The sequence below is a fragment of the Rissa tridactyla genome, chromosome 4 (assembly GCF_028500815.1).
Source record: "Rissa tridactyla isolate bRisTri1 chromosome 4, bRisTri1.patW.cur.20221130, whole genome shotgun sequence".
Taxonomy (NCBI): domain Eukaryota; kingdom Metazoa; phylum Chordata; class Aves; order Charadriiformes; family Laridae; genus Rissa; species Rissa tridactyla.
The window spans coordinates 52,570,319-52,588,473 of record NC_071469.1 but is presented as its reverse complement, the minus strand read 5'-3'; the positions used below and the strand labels follow the sequence as shown (position 1 = coordinate 52,588,473).

General features: G+C 39.1%; 1 protein-coding gene across 1 annotated transcript; it reads right to left on the bottom strand.

Annotated features, from left to right (window-relative positions):
- Window positions 1–1,891: 1,891 nt before the first annotated feature.
- ELF5 (E74 like ETS transcription factor 5) lies at window positions 1,892–14,127 on the bottom strand. Its single transcript, XM_054198070.1, is given in 7 exon segments — window positions 1,892–2,033; window positions 2,664–2,859; window positions 3,928–4,074; window positions 5,865–5,915; window positions 8,230–8,293; window positions 8,295–8,464; window positions 14,004–14,127. Coding segments are annotated over 7 exon segments (894 nt in total).
- Window positions 14,128–18,155: the final 4,028 nt, after the last annotated feature.

Here is an 18,155-nt window from a genome sequence, read left to right as displayed (position 1 = left end):
CTGAATAGAATATATTTGCACCACATCTGTGCATTTTAGGTAGTAAAATATATTTTGAAAGGTCTTATCCCTCAGTTTTATGTCTTGCCACGGCCTGAGAAATATTTTTTATGTGGCGTTTAGTGCCCTTATTTTGGCTGTGGCTGATGATTCTTCTTTTAGGAAAGTCATTGTCCGATGTTAGGAAATAGGCAGCTGCAATAAAATTAGAGCATTTCTCACTGTATGCCCTTTATACCATATGCATATCCTCAAGGGGTTTATCTCTCAGTAATAATATGTGTAGCTGCTTTGCAGACGTTAAAAAAAAAAAAGGTGAAAAACAGTTTTAAGAGGCAGATATCCAAACAGATATGCAGAATTTTTGAAGAAACTTCAGTGATAGTCATCTGTAAGCTGAATTTTTCAGCCTTTGGTTGGTAGAGATGAAGCTGGCACATGATGTAGGTTGCAAAGTCAGTAACAGCCATCCTAAATCCCAGCCACTGCCCACTAACCCTGTGTAATATGGCACCGACATAAAATGGTATTGCAGCAGCACTTAATTTGATAATCTCAGTTCTTAAACCAAATGCTTTCTGTGAAACACAATTGCTATTGCAGACCCTGCTATAGTTTTCTGAGTTGCAAGAATGAGACTTGAGGTTACGCAGAATAACACACTGAAGAGCCATCCACTGGAAAGCAAGACCACAGGCCCATCAAAATGCCTTGAATGCCACTTACAGTAGGCCTGAAATGGTTGATGGATTTACAACTGTTGCTTAAATTCATTATGTGGAAAAAAACATCTCCGTAAAACTACTGAACAGGTATGATGCTTTCAAAAACTGCAGTTAAATTTCTATTTACTACCTTTCATTCTAACAAATTTACTTATTGTAAAGTTGATGTATGGAGCATCTGAGGGCACTTAGTGCACATTAATTTTGGTTGGTGTGTGTACTGCTGTATGTGATAGGCTGCTTTGAAGAATAAAACCTATGTTTGTACAGATGTGGTCAAAAGGTATAGAAACCTCTCCACAAATAGTCATTTGCATTTCAAAATTAATCTACTTCAGCAAATGCTTGTACTCTTTCCAGAACTGCTTCTTCAAATGCAAACTTGACTTGAATTCATCTTCATGAATGTTATTAAAAGGAAAATTCTAACTTCCATGTATGACAGTTTGTAGGAAGTGAACTTCGATTTCACAGAACTTAATATTTTCCCTCAAAATTGTCTTATTCCAAACAACACAAGAATTTTTATCTTGTGATCAATTGCAACTTACCAACATAGCACAAGGAACAGTGGTAAGTAATCGCAGTGAACCCTTTTTAGGTTCAAAATACCAAATTCACAAAAGAGTTTTATTTCATTGTTAACTAGGTTGACTGGACATATTAAATCCAGAGAAATAGAGAGGACTGTTCATTTTGGACAACATAGTGATTTCTAGCATATCTGAGAAATATAATGGTTTAGGGTAGAACGGATTAGAAAAGTGGTTTTCCTACAAAATGAAAGAAAATTTTCTGTGTTCTTCCGAAGTATACGAAGCAAACTGGGAAATGTCCCTAAACAATCTCTTCTAAACGGCAATGAAACGGGGAGGAATTTAGTGCTTCTCAGTGGACATACTGGCTGAGACAGAGAGAGACAGAGAGGTTTAAATACCAAAATTAATCTTGATATCTTGGGTAGCAGTGGGGATATTCCTGAAGGTGTACTAGGAGATAGTGCTTGACAGAAAGCACAGAGAGGAAGACAACTCCACGGTGCAAGTGCTGTTTTTGTTGCTCTGGTCTGTCTTTTGAAGCACACTACAATGAATTTGCCCAGACTAGCAGAGGGCAGAGAGGGAACAGAAGACCTCTCCGTCAACTGTCCATTGCAGCTGGGTTATTCAGGCAGTGGCAAGTTTCATTCTGAAGAAGGAGCATGGGGCCGTTCGTATCTTGTTCTCCTGCCCTCCGTGGGCATTCTTTCCAAACTTGTACATCAGCCTTCTGTCCTCTCGTTCCAAAATGCCAGTTTTGTAATAGTAACTGCAGGGGGGAAAAGAAAAGAAAACAAAGGAGAAAACAGTAGAAGAATGGAGTAGTAGTAGAAGTCACATTAGAGGAGTTCTTTACATGGACTTCATGGCAGGAGAACAGCACGAGTCATTGTGTTCTTTATAGCCAGAGAGCTCCTGTCTTTCTGTTAAATTGCTCTTGTGACTTTGAAGAGCATTAAACTTTCCCAGATGCCTTGGAGTATGCCTTCCACTGTTTGAAAGATACAAGAATTAAGAAGAAATGTGTTCTTTGGTTGTATTTTTTCCCTAAGCTTACCACAGTTCCGAAGAAATGACCAATGCTACTGCTACAGCAAAACCGGTCATTTTGTAGGGGTCACTTGGCAAACAATCTGAAATTCTTACATGAGGTAAAGTATTATAGCTTTGTCATCAGTAGAGTTACAACTCTGGTTCTAGACGATATAATAGGGCTAAATGTAAAGCAATACAAAGCAGAGCCAGTGCTATCTCATAACCTATAGAAAAAAATAAGAAAATAACCGGACATCCCACCACCCACTCACTCCTCCACCCTGAGTTTTCAGTATAGTTGTGAAAAATGGATGCTGAGGTAGAAGTCAACTGAAATGAGAGGTCCTGCTGCCTGGTAACTCACCGGAAAGCTCTGATCAATTTTTCAGATGTCATTCTCTCATTTTTCTTCCTTTGTCCCCACATCTTTGCCAGAGCTTCTGATTTAACAACCCGAAAAATGCCTTGCCCTCTGTCTTCCCGTTCCAGTATGCCACTGTTTTCATCAGGAGGAAGGAGCAAATCTCTTACAAATTCCCACAAATGAGAATTTTGCAGGTCTTGAACAGGAAGAAGACAGCTATTCAGCAGATGTTTTCTTACACATGCCAAAGTACTAAGGTAGAATTCTGTTTACAGAACATTTTGTTATCGAGTTGTCAACTTCACAAACCAATTGCACTTATCCCAGTTTAACTTTCAAAATTATAGTGCATTGCCTCTCTGTAACTGGCTTCAAATTACTTGCTCCAGAAAAATATAAATCACGGTCATGTAAACACCTATGATTCTAGAATACGTTTTTTACTGCAGAAAATAGTGAATTTTACTGTCTGGCATGTTATTGTCATTCATACCTTATCTTCCACTGATCCTCAGTGACTTTAACACAGTACTTTACTTAACTTGTTGTTTTAAAAGCAATTTTCAATTTCATTTGAAGTGTTTTAAGCGAAAGATTGTAACAAACATTGGCTTGCCTGAAAATGAGACAATAGAATGAGGAGTTGCAAAGTCTATTTCCCAGCATTGCTAGAATCTTCTGCTATTTCAATTCAGTTCTAAAGCTTTTTGAGCACCAGATGTGCTATAAAAAAATGGGACTCTACTATAAAAGCTGGTAGAGCTATTATATGCAGTCATTGCCTTAACTTCAGATTAGTTTCTAGCTAATCAAAGTGCTGTGGGTTAAATGAATGTTCAGTCCCAACACTGACTAAAAGCATTTAAAAATCATGAGTCAGACCCCCCCCCAACAGCCCAAGGTCCTGAGAGCGATATAAGAATAATGACAATTATAAAAATATCTGAGGTTTCTTAATTGGTTTTCTGCATTTAGAGCCTTTAGGTTATTTTCAGCTTATGTTTTTTCAGTATCTCTACCACTAAGATAACTACAAGCACTTTAAAAAGGTAAACAGAAAAGGAAGTATGGCTTTAAGAAAAATGCAAAATACCTCAAGTCTCATGATAAAACGGTGAGAGCTGGCAGTATTTAAAAGCTAAACCTCAGTGAAATTTTGTTTGTGGTGTCATTAAAGTTTCATTTGATAACCACACGGAGGTGGAGAATTAGAGCAACATAGCTTGTGTAATCTTAACTTCAGTTTTGAATTTCTGATATGTACTTATTCTACCATGACTGTGACGTTCTTGGACATTAATGCTACCTGCCCTCTTGCATGCCTTATCACGGGTTGGGACTGAACTGCAGAATAACGTGAGAAGTGAAGAAAGAACTCCTGAGTCTGGTGGCAACTTGGTCAAAAGGTCACCTATTCAAATGCCATGCAACATTAAGTCAAAGCAAGCTACTAACTTTACTAAAGCTCTAGCAGAAAGGTAAACCCATGTCAATAATTAACACGGAACTTCATGGATTGCAGCACAAAGAACCATGAAATTTTTGTCTATGCTCTGTTCAAAATACTTGGATTCTTTAGGCTCTTTAGACACATGGAATTTGGTGCATGGTGTGCATGGACAAAATGTAGTCCTCCATGATGTGCAGGCTGAAGACTTCTTGCTTACTGCTGTGCAGTGTTTCTAAAAAGTCAAAACTTCCTCAGCAGGCAATATGCTTGCACAAATGACCAACACTTCAACAGTGTCTGTCTCAATATTGCAGTGGTGTGGAGAGCAATCAGAACAGGAAAATGAATGACTGCAATGGGAAGAATTATTAAAGTCTGTTAACAATAGTTGCATGCAATCATAGAATCATAAAATAGTTTGGATTGGAGGGGACCTTTAAAGGTCATCTAGTCCAACTTCCCTTGCAATGAGCAGGGACATCTTCAACTAGATCAGGTTCCTCAGAGCCCAATCCAACCTGGCCTTGAATGTTTACAGGGATGGGACATCTACCACCTCTCTGGGGAAAGTTGTCCAGTGTTTCACCACTCTAGTGGCTACAAAAAATTACATCTGTTTGGTATACATTTAGTGAGAGGGGTGATCAGTGAAATCCTGTGAGACTGACTACAAAGTGAAGACCCATCAATCCATTTCACTGGATAGGTAGTAGTGGGCTAAAAATAACAAAATAGGGGAACTTTTGTGAAGATGGGCTGCAGTTTTAAATTCTTATATCCCATTCTGTTTATGTTTCTGAGAGCTAACCTCCAAGAGTTTGTTTTGCTGCATGTGAAACCATAATATTAAAAAAAAGATGGAAGCATGATGTTTATATACATGCAGGGCTATCTGAAGGGCTTATGCTTTCTGTTATGAAGGTTTCATAGCATACTCGGAGTCTGCTACTGGCCCAGAAGAGCATCAGCTAGAATTGTCAAGACAGTGTTCCAGAATATATTTTTTTTTTCTGACTGCTTCTTTTCACTGGAGTCTTTCATGTCAATGAGTTTGTTCAGTATTCTTTTATTGGCTGAAGGGTTTGACCAAGGCAGTATCCCACATTCCCCAAATCCTGAAGTGGAACGCAGGTAAATCCAGCCAGAAGCACTAATACCCCAGAGCTGACTGAGAGTTATTAGATTATTAGAGCTGGTTATGGTCAGAACTGAGTGATTACAGAATATTCTGATTATGCTTAGATGTAGTCAGACACCTGATATTTTTTAGCTTTACCCATTTCCCTCCTCAGCAGATAAATAGCAAACTTGGCTGTGTTTAGGATCAATAGGATTTGTATTTCTGACTGTATGTTAGTCCACCAGCTGTACTACCACTCGCAAAAATTAGGAGTATTCTCATGGAAATGAAGCCATGCTTCTGGCCTTTTGGAATCTATGCACAAAAGAACATCTTTGCTCTGCTCAGTGCCTGGCTTGCAGCCTCAGCGAATGTACAAAGGCTCCCCTTCTTTTGAAGGGTATTCTCCCTTCAAAATACTAATTCAGAATTGTTAAGATGTCTGCTAATTTTTACTTCTCTGCATACTGCAGGTATTTCAGGAAAAGCACTAGAGAAGAAGTAAATGGCCTGGATTTTTTTTTTTTTTTTTTTAATTTTAGAAGTCCCTTGAACTGTTAAATATTGCTAATCTTTGAATACAGTGCATTCCATTGAATGGAGCTTATTATGTACAAACAAGTTTACTTACAGCTCTTGTTGGATGGCTTTGTTTCTTTTGCATCAGTAAAAAAGGAAATGCCTAAAAGGGAAAAATATAACCCAGTGTTCATTTTTTTTCTTCACAAGAATAACTTCTGAACTGAAACTTAAAGCCAAGTCCCAGCCTTTTGCATCATTGCTTGTGAATATTTCTCAGAATATTTGTTGTAGAAAATGTAGACTATAAAACCGTGAAATAATTTTTCAACTTTGCTGCTGCTAAAATAATTTGTCCCCCCACTACTCCGATTATGTCTGTGGGGCTTTTTTTTAAAATCTTGGGGTTTCTTCTTACTCTTTGCATCATGTCTATGTGTCTCTATTCACATGATTCCCGTGTATTAAGTTTCCTTTCCCACTGGTCCCTTCACGTTTGATTTTTGCTGTCATCTATATCACATTTTCCTCTCCCTTTGTTTACACTTAGACTAGTCCTTTCCCATTCAGCCCCTTGTCCCTTCAAAACTACTCCTGCAGTCTTCCCTTCCTCCTTCCCCTAAGTCAAAATCACCTCTACTGCTGGAAATCAGATCTTCACATGGCTGGAACTTGTCTGCATTGGTAGTTCAGTATCACCTTTGTAAAGGAGTCGTTACATTCTCAAGACATAAATAAATGCATTGCACATACAAATGTGCATTCAAGGAACTTGATTCATGTTTTGAGTCTGGCATGCAAAATTGGGAAAAGCTAGAATTAAGCCTGCTTGTGCAGATGCAGACATAGTTTGATCCATTGTTTAAGTACGTTGTGACAAGGTCTTGCATTACTGGACCATACACTGCCTTTCCTCATAGGCCTTTATGCAATTCATAAAGGTGGATATGCATGATCTGTTGTATTTAATTTACTGCCAAGTGTTCAATGTCTGCACCGACTATAAAAAGTTATTTTTCTTAATGAGCTTTTCTTCCCAGCTCTCTATTCTTTAATTCCCTCAATAACGTCCTTATCACCTGCATTTAATAATCTCCTTCTAAATGGCCTGCCTAACATCATACATGAATATTGGGTGGAAGACAGGAATGGCTGCCAGTCCCAGAGGAGAGCAGTGCCAACCTAAAAGACAGGGTTGTTTTGTTCTTCTGGCAGCCTCTAGTCTTTCTCACCTCTCCCAGTCTTACCTATCCTAGTGACAACACTCTCAGTCACTGCACAACCCTACTTCGTTTTGATAATGCTTATCCACACGTTTTCTTATGCACTGCCTTGTCTCCTGTCTTCCCAGTCTCTCAAGGCTCCTGTTCCTTTCAGCTTCAGCCTGCCCTCCCCCCCACATCACCCTCCACTGCTGCCTTCTCCCTTTCTGGTCCCTATGACTCGCTGGCCGCTCTCCCCACTGCGCAGCTGAGAGGTGGGTAGGGGATCAGCGAAGGATGGCTAAGCTCCAGCACGTTGTGACCCAGCAGCTGCTCACCATTGGGAGCCGCTGGCAGTGTGAGCTCCCATGGGGATATCCAGGACCCTCATGCCTAAACCTTTAGTTCTTTCCCAGCAGCCCTATGGCTCCAGTTTGGTCAAATACTTCCCTAAACCAGAGAAGTCTTGGGCCATAAAGGGCTCCAAGCAGCTAAAACACTCCTCAGTTTCTCATTGCTATGGCATAGGGAAACGACATTCTGAATTACCCTGCTTAGCAGAAAGTCTTTTGCTCATATCATCACAATGGACCCTGGTAGAATTATCCTAACTGGACATACACGCTAATTAATCTTTGGGAAAGAATAAATATAGAGAAAGGATATCTGCAGCAGAGATTTCACTTCTCTTTCGCTTAGACAAAACTGTCAATAACTTAGTTTCTTAACCTAAGTTCATTGAAGCAGTAATAAATCTTCCAAGACAAGGTTAAAAATAGTAAATTAAAATTGTTTCCATTCAAGAACATCATTAAGCCTACTACTAATGAGGTGGATTAGCAGTGCATACTGCACTGATAATAACGCCATCAAACAAAACTTCTTGCTTTTTAAGAAGCAGAGCAACCTTCACTACTTTGAGTTACAGGAATAACAATGTTATGTCTTTCTATATTCAGTCAGGATGTAAACCTCCCTTGGATTATGCAGGTTGACTAGTTTCAGTTGAAAGGCCAACAAGAGAGCAGTACTGGGGTTTGTTTTGAGACCTGAATGGCTCACAGAGGTGAGCCTGGTCTGCGTGTGATTGTGAGGCATTGAGCTTGTCTTCTGCTTGCCATGTCTCTCTGTGTTCCTCAACGCAGTGTCTAAGTGGCCTCTGCATTTTGCCTTTCTTCAGTGCTCAAGGCTGTGGATGCCACATTTTCTGTTAGTGTGAAATTCACACAAAAATGCCATGCTTTTTGTTTTGTGGTTGGTGTCTGGAATACTGACCGTGCATCCTGATAATCTGTAAGATGAAGCACAAGTATTGGCCACAAATGCCTGCAGCATCTAGGGAACTCTTCTTGGGTCATGTTGCACAACTGTAAGCTGTTGATATTAAAGTGGGAAAAGGAAATGCAGTTGGCATCTAGTTTGTACTGGTCACAGCAAAACTGCAACCATTCACAGATATTGTGCTTATTCCAGTATTATGGGTGGATGGATATCCAGAAAGAATAAGAATCTGCAACATGCTTGACAAGAAAGACGAACTTTGCAACGCAAAACTCATGCTACGCTTCATTTTAATAAACATATTTCAAGCAAAAGTTATCCCTCTCCTTTCTTCTGTTATGACTGTAGTCTGCTTTCCTTATTCCTCTAGAACACACCAGGCCCTGCCGTTTGCATTTTCCTGTCTCCTATTGTCACAGCCTTTTGTATTTCAAATATTCACGTTAATTGTGTCAGACATTTCAACAGAAAGTGCTTACATGTGGAAAAAAAATGTGCCTCTTAAAACGGCAATTCAAAAACATTGAAAAAGGTCAGAGTGCAGAATTTGAGAGAACTTAACACTCTGCAGTGCAAAGGAGTGATGCGTTCCTAGAACTAAAATAACCTTGGACCTCACACGTGAAAGTACTGCTATTCAAAGACACCTAGCTACTTTCTGTGGCAGATGGGTAAATACCATTAATTTATTATAATTTTTCTTATAATTCCAGCAAGTTCTTTTACTTCTTTCATCTAAAATAACATTGTTGTTATCATAAAAGGGAATATTTTGTTGTTAGATTAGAAACTGAAAAATGTATTACTCAACACACTTATCACTGGATAAACATTTCTGATAGATAAATGAAAGAGTGAAAGAGCTTTTAAGTAAACCTGCCAGGAAATTGAAACCTAAAACTATTTTACCAATTAAATGCCCAATTTATAACAAGCTTCTCTCCCCAGCAATGCAGTTACCAGGAAAATGTATAAAAATATGTATATATTTGCAATAAGTCTTTTCTTTTTCACCTCAAAAAATGTATTTTAACTATTACTGATGTAAAATCTAGGTCTGGTATGATAAACCTACGTGCTGCAGCAAACAAGCATGACCTGTGACTCAAACACTTTTTCTCTAGAATCAAAACCCAGGCTCCTATTATTGGAGGTGGTTGGGCTTATAGTGATGGGCACACGCTTTAAAAAGCTCTGCTTTTTGTTTCACTGGTCTAGAGTGCTACACGTATGCAAAGGTCTAATCTTGCAGGCTTCTTCTGTTGGGTGTCTGTGCAGTTGCAGCTACCTTTTTTAGGTGATTGGAACAATTATAGGCAATGGCAAAAATATGTCCTTCCTGTACGCGCTCAGATAACGCTTAAGGAAAACAGAATTCAAGTCTGCATCTTGGAATCATTATTTTCATTCATTCATTACTCAATTTGTTTCTATTATTTTAAACTTTTTAAGGATGACTAGTAATTTGTCTCAGGTGAGATTCTTAAGCAGTTACAGGAATCCCAGCCTTGAGAGGTTATTGCTTTAGGAGCATTAAGGATTCTAAATTGATTTTTAATATATTATCTGTAATATTTATTATATCACTGGAGTGGCACAGTTACAGAACAGTAAATACCAATAGAAAGGCAATCAAACATGTGAATAAGAGTAGTGTAAAGAAATCAGAAAATGTTTAGTTTATTTTCACATCTCACAGCATCTTACACTTGACTTAAATTTATAGTTTCTCAGTCTGGTCATTCACTAATTATTATTTCATTTCCAAATGAATCCTGAATATTTCATTTTAGGCATTGCTTATATGAAGTTGTAATTCAAAATAGGTTATCATAACACTGCAAGCCAAGTGAATTGTATCTGTCTTTTGTCTAGATAGCCAATCCAGAGTGCAAAATGATGCAAATAGTCTGTATATGTTTCCAAAGTAAAATTAATTCAAAGGGTACAAAATTGTGACAGAAAAACTAAAATAGGGATCATGCAACTTAAATGGCTTCTGTGAAGTAATACTTCTAATTGTAAGTTGTAAAAATTTACATAAGAATTTGTGTTGGTTTAATGGATCATTCCCATTCTATAAATATCTTCATATGTATGCACATACAGAATTAATGTAATACTTAACACTGTTTTTTAAACCCTGAGATACTGTTGTGACATACTAGGAAAGCCACGAGGTGGGCAGAACCTCTGGGTCTGACTTTTTGGACCCATACCTTGAGGATATTTGAGTCTCAGATTTTATTCAGTTCCTCATTTAAAAGGAAAATCAGATAAGCTTGACATTGGATTGGCTTTATGAGCCCTGTCGACTGCGCACACCCGGCTACGTCACAGTCTGAAGGCTTCCTTGGGGGAGAATGGGAGTGCTGCGAGCACCAGGCTTACAAGGCTTCTGCCAGGAAAAAAAAACAAAAAAGCTTTAAAATTAGGCTTGAGCTCTGCGGGAATCCCAATTTCAGAGGTTGCTCAAGAAAAGCAGAAGGATGAATCGATCCCTTTCGGGACAAGGCAAACTTTTTTTTTTTAATCCTCTGCCAACAGCCTCCCGCCCCCCCTTAGGAAAACTGGAACGTCACCGTGGCCTCAGCTAGACATACTGCGCAGCAGAGGGGCCTCCCTGTGGGGCTGGGCGTGAATCCAGCCCTGTGTTTCACAGGCCGCTCCATGAGCTGCTGGACTAAGCCAGCCCACACCCCTTCACTGTATCTGTGTGCAATATGCAGCCAAGTGACAAGGCTTTGTTCTTCTATCTACCAGAGTGTTGGATTGCTTTTTTTTTTCTATATTAAGGCAACATGAAAGAAAAGCACCATTATTTATTTTGCCATTCCACAGGTACAGTGAATAACCTTGAGATACTTGGATGTTGGTCTTGAAACTTTGACTTGATTGTGATTAATATCAGCCTTTGCTGGGAATATTTATATTGCCGTATAAACGGTACAGCATGTTTCTTTCATGGAGCAGCACTCTTCTGGTCTAGTTTCCTTGTTTGTTTTGGCTTTGCAAAGGCTCAGATTTTATTTTTTTTTTTAATATCCCAGGGCCCCCTGAAGCACTGTTGTATATGACGAGCATTTAAAAGGCCCCGCTTTTGCTTATGCTCTCGCCTTTTGTTTCTCATACCAGAGTTAAGCATTCAGGGAGCTTTTCCATCTTCTAAATGATGGACGTGTCCAAGGTATTGTGCCACTGTAGAAGAAAATATCGTCCAAAGTCAAAGGCTCTATGAAAGGTTTTGGACCTAGACTTTCTGTATGTTTTCTGTATTATTTTCCCTTTTTCACCCAGTGCTGCAAAACAGAGAGAAGAAATGAAAATGACACAGTATTTTTAGTGTCACAGATTTTAACTTCCTCCACTTTCTATTAAAAAAAAAAGATGCCCCCCACCCCAATATAAATTGTGATATATTCTGATTGACACAAAATAAAAACAGCACAGGAGCTGAGCCCAGTGACAGCCTGTAAATCTTCATCTGTTTCTTTCTACGGTCTTGCCATCCCTTTTTCATCTGTTTAACCTTGAGCTTCCACTTTGTTTCTAGCACACACAAAACAGGTTTTCAAGAGATCATGATTCTTAAGCCTATTGCTGTCAACAGAAGAAAGTATAAGTTGAAAGTTATTACACTGACCTACATTCTTCTCTGGCTTCAGAGCAAAGTATTTCCTTTTCTGATCAAGGTCTTCTTGTGCAATAGCGGTGGCACTGTGATAGTGGTTTTATTTGTGTGAGCTAGACGTGTTAAATGTAATCCTTGGCTGCTGTGTAAGAAATGATAAAAGAACTCACAGGTTGGCTTAAATTTGTTTCAGGAAAGAAATGATTGTAACCACGAAGGACTCCTGGAAAGCCTAAATGCATCAAAAATTGAGCAATAGAAAACATGTGGAAAAAGAAACATAGCTCCTACCCTGGTCAGAAAAGGCTAATTATTTCCTCAGCTCAGCTTTGCTTAGCAAGAGGCAGTCTGAGATGATTGTTGCACAAAGCTGTGTGTCTTAAGACCTGAGGGAGCTTGGCACTTAGCTACAAGTGGAATTCAGTTCAACAGAACTGCTGCGGTATGGATGAGGCACCTTCACCTGGATGAATTCAGAACTGCGCAGCTGTAGAGTCACACGCCTTATACTGTTAAGGCAGTAACGGACAGCAGTAAAGCTAGAAATTGTCAAAATCACTCAGATGGGCTGCTTTCCTTTGGCAAATGCTGTTCTGCTGATATCAGAAGTTCCCTTGGGATTATTCAAATTTCAGTGTTGTGGTTTTTGGGTTTGGGTTTGGGTTTTTTTTGTTGTTTAAAAAAGTGGAAGAAGATCGAATAACAGGCAAATCTATACTAAAAATCCAGGCAAAGGAAGAAGAATTATTCTGACTGATCCAAAATTAACTTAAAATCGAATCACGTTAGATATTTAAAAATGCTTGTTTAAATTTTAAAACAGAATACTTTCTGTGATTTCAGATTAAATTTAGGATTGTGTTCTATGTTGGAATGAAAACTTATATTAAAACAATATGATTTTTTAAAAAATAAAAATTAACTTTCTGCAGGGCTTTAAATACAGCCATGTAGTTAAAGCAAGGAGATTTATATTCTACCTTGTATGTCAAATTTAGCAATGTAGAAACAAAACACTATGTCTTCAGTGGTCATGGATTAGCACCATCAGAAACCCAGTGGAAAGTTCTCCTCTTTATTACTCAAACTGTGCCTTGGCAAAACAAAGTCTTTGCTATAAGACGAGCAGTGTTCTCATGCAAAAGGAGAAAAATGGCTTTGGAAGAGAAAAATGTTGCATAAAAGCATAATTTTTTCTCAGTTTTTACCAAAATTTTGGCCTAGAAACATCAGTGGTTTGTGCTACCTTTCTTTTCAGAGCTTGTTGGAAGATTCAGCCTGAGTGCAGAGAAGACTATTAGGACTATTTAGGAATTTAAACTGTTTAGAAGGGAGAAGGTTTCTAATAAGTAACACTTACTTAAGCTTCTGAACTGGGACCTGTCCTGGCACTGGGACATTTGGAATTCCTTCAAACAGAGTTGGGATCCCCGCATGAGATGGATGGCCTGGTAAAGCATAGGGTTTCCACGTGCACAGTTAAAGGATTGCAGGCTTAACTTCAGCAAATTCTGCAGCGGGGAACTCTTGTGTTATTGTGGATGTATTTCCACAGCCATACAGTTCTCACCAGAACTTTCAGACTTTCAGAATCCTAATTTTTGCCAGTTTAGTGACCAGTATTTATCTGGTCACAGATATTAATTACGAAGTTGCAGAGCTTTTGAGGAACTGTAAATCTCCCGAATTAAACTACTCTTCCATTATATAGCTGAAGTTCTGTATTATGGGAATGTTTTTGGTGATACATGCTGGATTTCAAGCAGATGGGGTAAACAAAAGGAGTCAAGAATCTGAGGCCATAGTTGTCCGGCCCGTCTTAATAAACCATGTTGTCCTTTGCAAGTTTCTGCTTGCACTAGGTGAATCACCTTTTCAAATGAGGGCAAAGCATTAGTTCAACACAATGCATAACAAAACAAAAGCTGCTCCTTGTTACTACTCTTCCTGTGTACCTTTACCTTGCACGGCTGGTGGTACGCTTGAAAAGGTCAGTGAGACTAGAAAATAGATTGCATATAATAGAAGGCTTAGCGGCAGGTTCATGCTGCATGATTAGTCTTGAATGAATTAAATTCAAATCGCCCTTGACTTTTTGACATTGTTCATTTTTTTCTTTTGGAGTCTATTTACATACCCTTCTGATGATCACAGCTGGTATAGTCATCTTCGGTTGTCCCGGATAACTCTGTCCAAGACATCAGGGGATCACAAACCATTGCGTTTGACAGAAACGTGCTCTGAGTTACTGTCTCCAGCATCACCTTAAGATATTAACACATTAGTTGAAGACAAAAAGACAATATCAAGGACTGAAGTTAAAAGGCTACAGGTATTATTCTCTTGCTGTGTATGTATAGATCTGTGAGGTATCATTTCCCACCATCACCTAAACATCAGCTGAAGGTAATGATGATCTTCTGAAAACTGCAGTGAAGGAAGGAACTGAGAAATTCTGGAACAATGCAGCTGATGATGAAGAATTATTGTAATGACATGTTCCTAGGAACTTAATAATGCAATTTATTTATGTAAGAGTGAGGAATAAACCATAAAATAATTAGAAACATGTAGATAAGATTAATATTATAGTTTAACATCCTTGGTAAAATTTTTGAGCAAGTTTCCATACAAACATATGAGAAAATATTGTTCTGTCCATAAGGATACTCACTTTGTCCATAAAACACTGCCACAGATGTCAGCCAGTCCAGAGTGTGAGGAGATTAACTAAGTCTGAGAAAAAAAAATAGTGTTTTCAAAAGAGATTAGAAACTGAGAATTTATGCAGAAGACTGGTTGTAAACTTCAGGGAAGTACAGGAAGGTGTCTTGCACGAAAAGTGAGATGACTGAAGAATAAAGTAGTTGAGAACTAGTGATATTTCCATGAAATAAATGAGTGGCTGAGGCAAACATAATCTATGATATGAACTAAAGTAGGTACAGAAGAAGAGAATTTTTGCCCATCCCTTTCTCTTATATGTAGAATCATAGAATCACAAACTGGCTTGGGTTGGATGGGACATTGCAGGTCCTCTAGTTCCAACCACCCTACCATGGGCAGGGACACCTTCCACTAGACCAGGTTGCTCAAAGTCCCATCCAACCTGGTCTTGAACGCTTCCAGGGTTAGGGCATCCACAAACTCCCTGGGCAACCTGTTCCAGTGTCTCACCACCCTCACAGTAAAGAATTTCTTCCTAGTATCTAATAAAAATCTACCCTCTTCCAGTTTAAAATTGTTACCCCTCATCCTATCACTACACTGCCTGATAGAGTCCATCCCCATCTTTCCTGTAGGCCCCCTTTAGGCACTGGAAGGCCGCTATAAGGTCTCACCAGGGCCTTCTCCAGGATGAAGAACACCAACTCTCTCAGCCTGCCTTCATAGGAGAGGTGCTCCAGCCCTCGTATCAGTTTCTCTGATCATCTTTGTGGCCCTCCTCTGGACATGTTCCAACAGGTCCATGTCCTTCGTATGTTGGGGGCCCCAGAGCTGGATGCAGTACTCCAAGTGGGGTCTCACCAGGGCATAGTAGAGGGGCAGAATCACCTCTCTTGACCTGCTGGCCACACTTCTTTTGATGCAGCCAGGATACAGTTGGCTTTCTGGGCTGCAAGTGCACATTGCTGGGTCATGTTGGGGTTTTCATCCACCAACACCCCCAAGTCCATCTCCTCAGGGCTACTCTCAAGCCATTCTTCACCCAGCCTGTGTTTGTGCTTGGGATTGCCCAAACTCACATGCAGTACCTTGTACTTGGCCTTGTTGAACTTCATGAGGTTCATATGAGCTCACCTCTCAAGCCTGTCAAGGTCCCTCTGGATGGCATGTATCACACATGTATGGATTTTGCTCTTTGTGACTAAGACTCACAATGCCCGAGACCCTAGACCTCCCATATGAAATTTTGTAGAAATGGTGATTGTTTAGGAGACCTGAAAGAAAGAATTAAGTGGAAATTAAACCCATGGTTCTTTATGTTCTAATTCACATCTGCTTTTCTATTTGTGAGAGACTGGAAATGTTCCATGGACTAACTGCTGTGAATGCATAAATGGACCTGATTGTGGCTCTTATCTTTCATTCTTCACACAAAACTGCTCAAGCCAGTTTTGGCTCTTTTCTTCAGACCTAAGCTGCTTCTGCCTTTCATAACTAATTCAGCTTGGGTAATTGCTAGCAGAAAGACACCTGAGATGGTTAGCAGGGTAATACGATCGTAAAGATCAATGTGTAGTCCAAGATTATTACAAAGTCAAAAATTGTCCAAATAGCTGTGTATACTGAGGAAATGTGAAGGATTCAGAATTTTTCATGGATAGATGGCAGAATTGAAAGAAGACTCTGATCTTAGTCTAAATAAAGCAATGATGAGTTACAGAACATGGAAACATTTGGGAGGCTCCTGAAATCCTTTCATATACTGGATTCCAAGAACATCACATTTCCCCCTAATCATACCATTATGATAGGAACATATGAGAATATAAACTATTGATCATTTTAGTCAATATGGTCAAAAAGTCTTTTCTCTATGCATTTCTGCCAAAGGATTTAGTGTAGAACACTTCATACATGTATATCTGTGTAATTGTGCTTTTGGATGAACACCGTATATTCAGTGAGCAATACAGAATTGTACAGAATTCATACAATGTGATCCTTATGAATCTGCCATGTCTGGTCTCAGACACAACAGGATTACCAGAGTCTAAGTTTGTGATGGTTCCAATCTTATCTGACTGAGTGGACCACACAGAGAAATGTCATATCTATTTACAAACAATTTAGAAAGTCAAAATAGTGTCATTTTTATAATTTCCAAGTAGCTACAGAATGTATTCCAAATCTAAATTAGTACAAAATACTTAAATAGTTATCTTCTGCTGTTGCTTTAATGCTTAATTCCAGTACTTAATGAGATGATGCTGGCTTACTGTGCACAGAATTCTGAAGTTCACAGGGCCAGGTAGAAAGAGGTCAATGATTCTTTACTACAGTGCGAGTGTATCTCTGAGAAACAATGAATTAGAGACCTACTCGTGCTTACCATCTATGCAAAAGAAAACAATTGTTTACCACAAAGGCAAAACAATTTTGGCCCTCTTGAAATCGATCTTTCAACAGAAGAACTTCACCACTCATTAATCACCAAGGGGTGGCAGAACAGAGACGTGCAGAGGAGTTGAATGGAAAGTCAAGGAAGAACAGGGACAACTATGAGTCACTGACAACTCACTTCTATAACGACAGGACATTGCCAGAGATGTACCTACATCTGTGCAGTAGATGATCCCAGTTAGCACTTCTGAAAAAGGCTGAGACCTCCAGGATGTGTACGGTGACAATGATCTTCCCAGCCATACCCTCTGCAGCCAGTACGCTCCTGTTCCAGTAGCAGTCATCCCTCCAGCACAATGAGCAGCCAACTGTAAGTATACCCTGATACGAACTCAGTGGGCAGAAATAAACTGCGGAAAGCCAATTACCATTTTGGACAGAGTAGAATATCTCTGCAGATCACTGGAGACACATGTTTTAAGAATGATTGTGAAGGTAACCTGGCCAAAGGATCGCCTCCACTCTCTATAACTGCCTCCCCATATGTCAGATTTCACACAGATAAATGTCTGTAATGAAATCCCACTCCTAGTCAAGACAGAGACAATTTTCCCATCAGGTTCATCAAGGAGATAATTTGATAGCTTATTTCTACTGGCTGTCAGCAGAAAATAATTTCTATCTGACAGTTTCACAAGTTTAAGAGTTACTTCTTACTAGAAATGCAAATGAAAAAAGGTAAGAGGAAGGTGAGTTCACATTCTCTTTACAGTACAAAAAAAATTTCTCTGTTGACTTTTTTAGGCTAGTGCTTTTAGTGAAAAAATAATCATTTGGAAATACTCACGGCTTGTATAAAAGAAGATATTACCTTGCAAAATTATAATCCTTGCTTCATTGGTGTAAGATTTAGCTAGAAGTAAAAAGTTACTAGTATTTGCATCATTGCTATTGCAAATGCTATTGGATTTGCATCACTGGTAATGACAGATTAGTAAATTTAGTGTCTCGCTTGTGAATTTTCATGATGATTTTTCTAAGGTGGAAAGTAGATTTGCTCAAGGTCGAATGATACATGGGAAGACAGGTGAACTGTTACAAGCAAAGAGAGCGGTGTGAAATAAAGGAAAGCCATTGGACTTGGAAAAATTAAGAACTAGACAGATGCTAGATTTTGTAGTTTATTGTGAGGAATCCAAGCTGGAAAACTAATTTTGTGAAG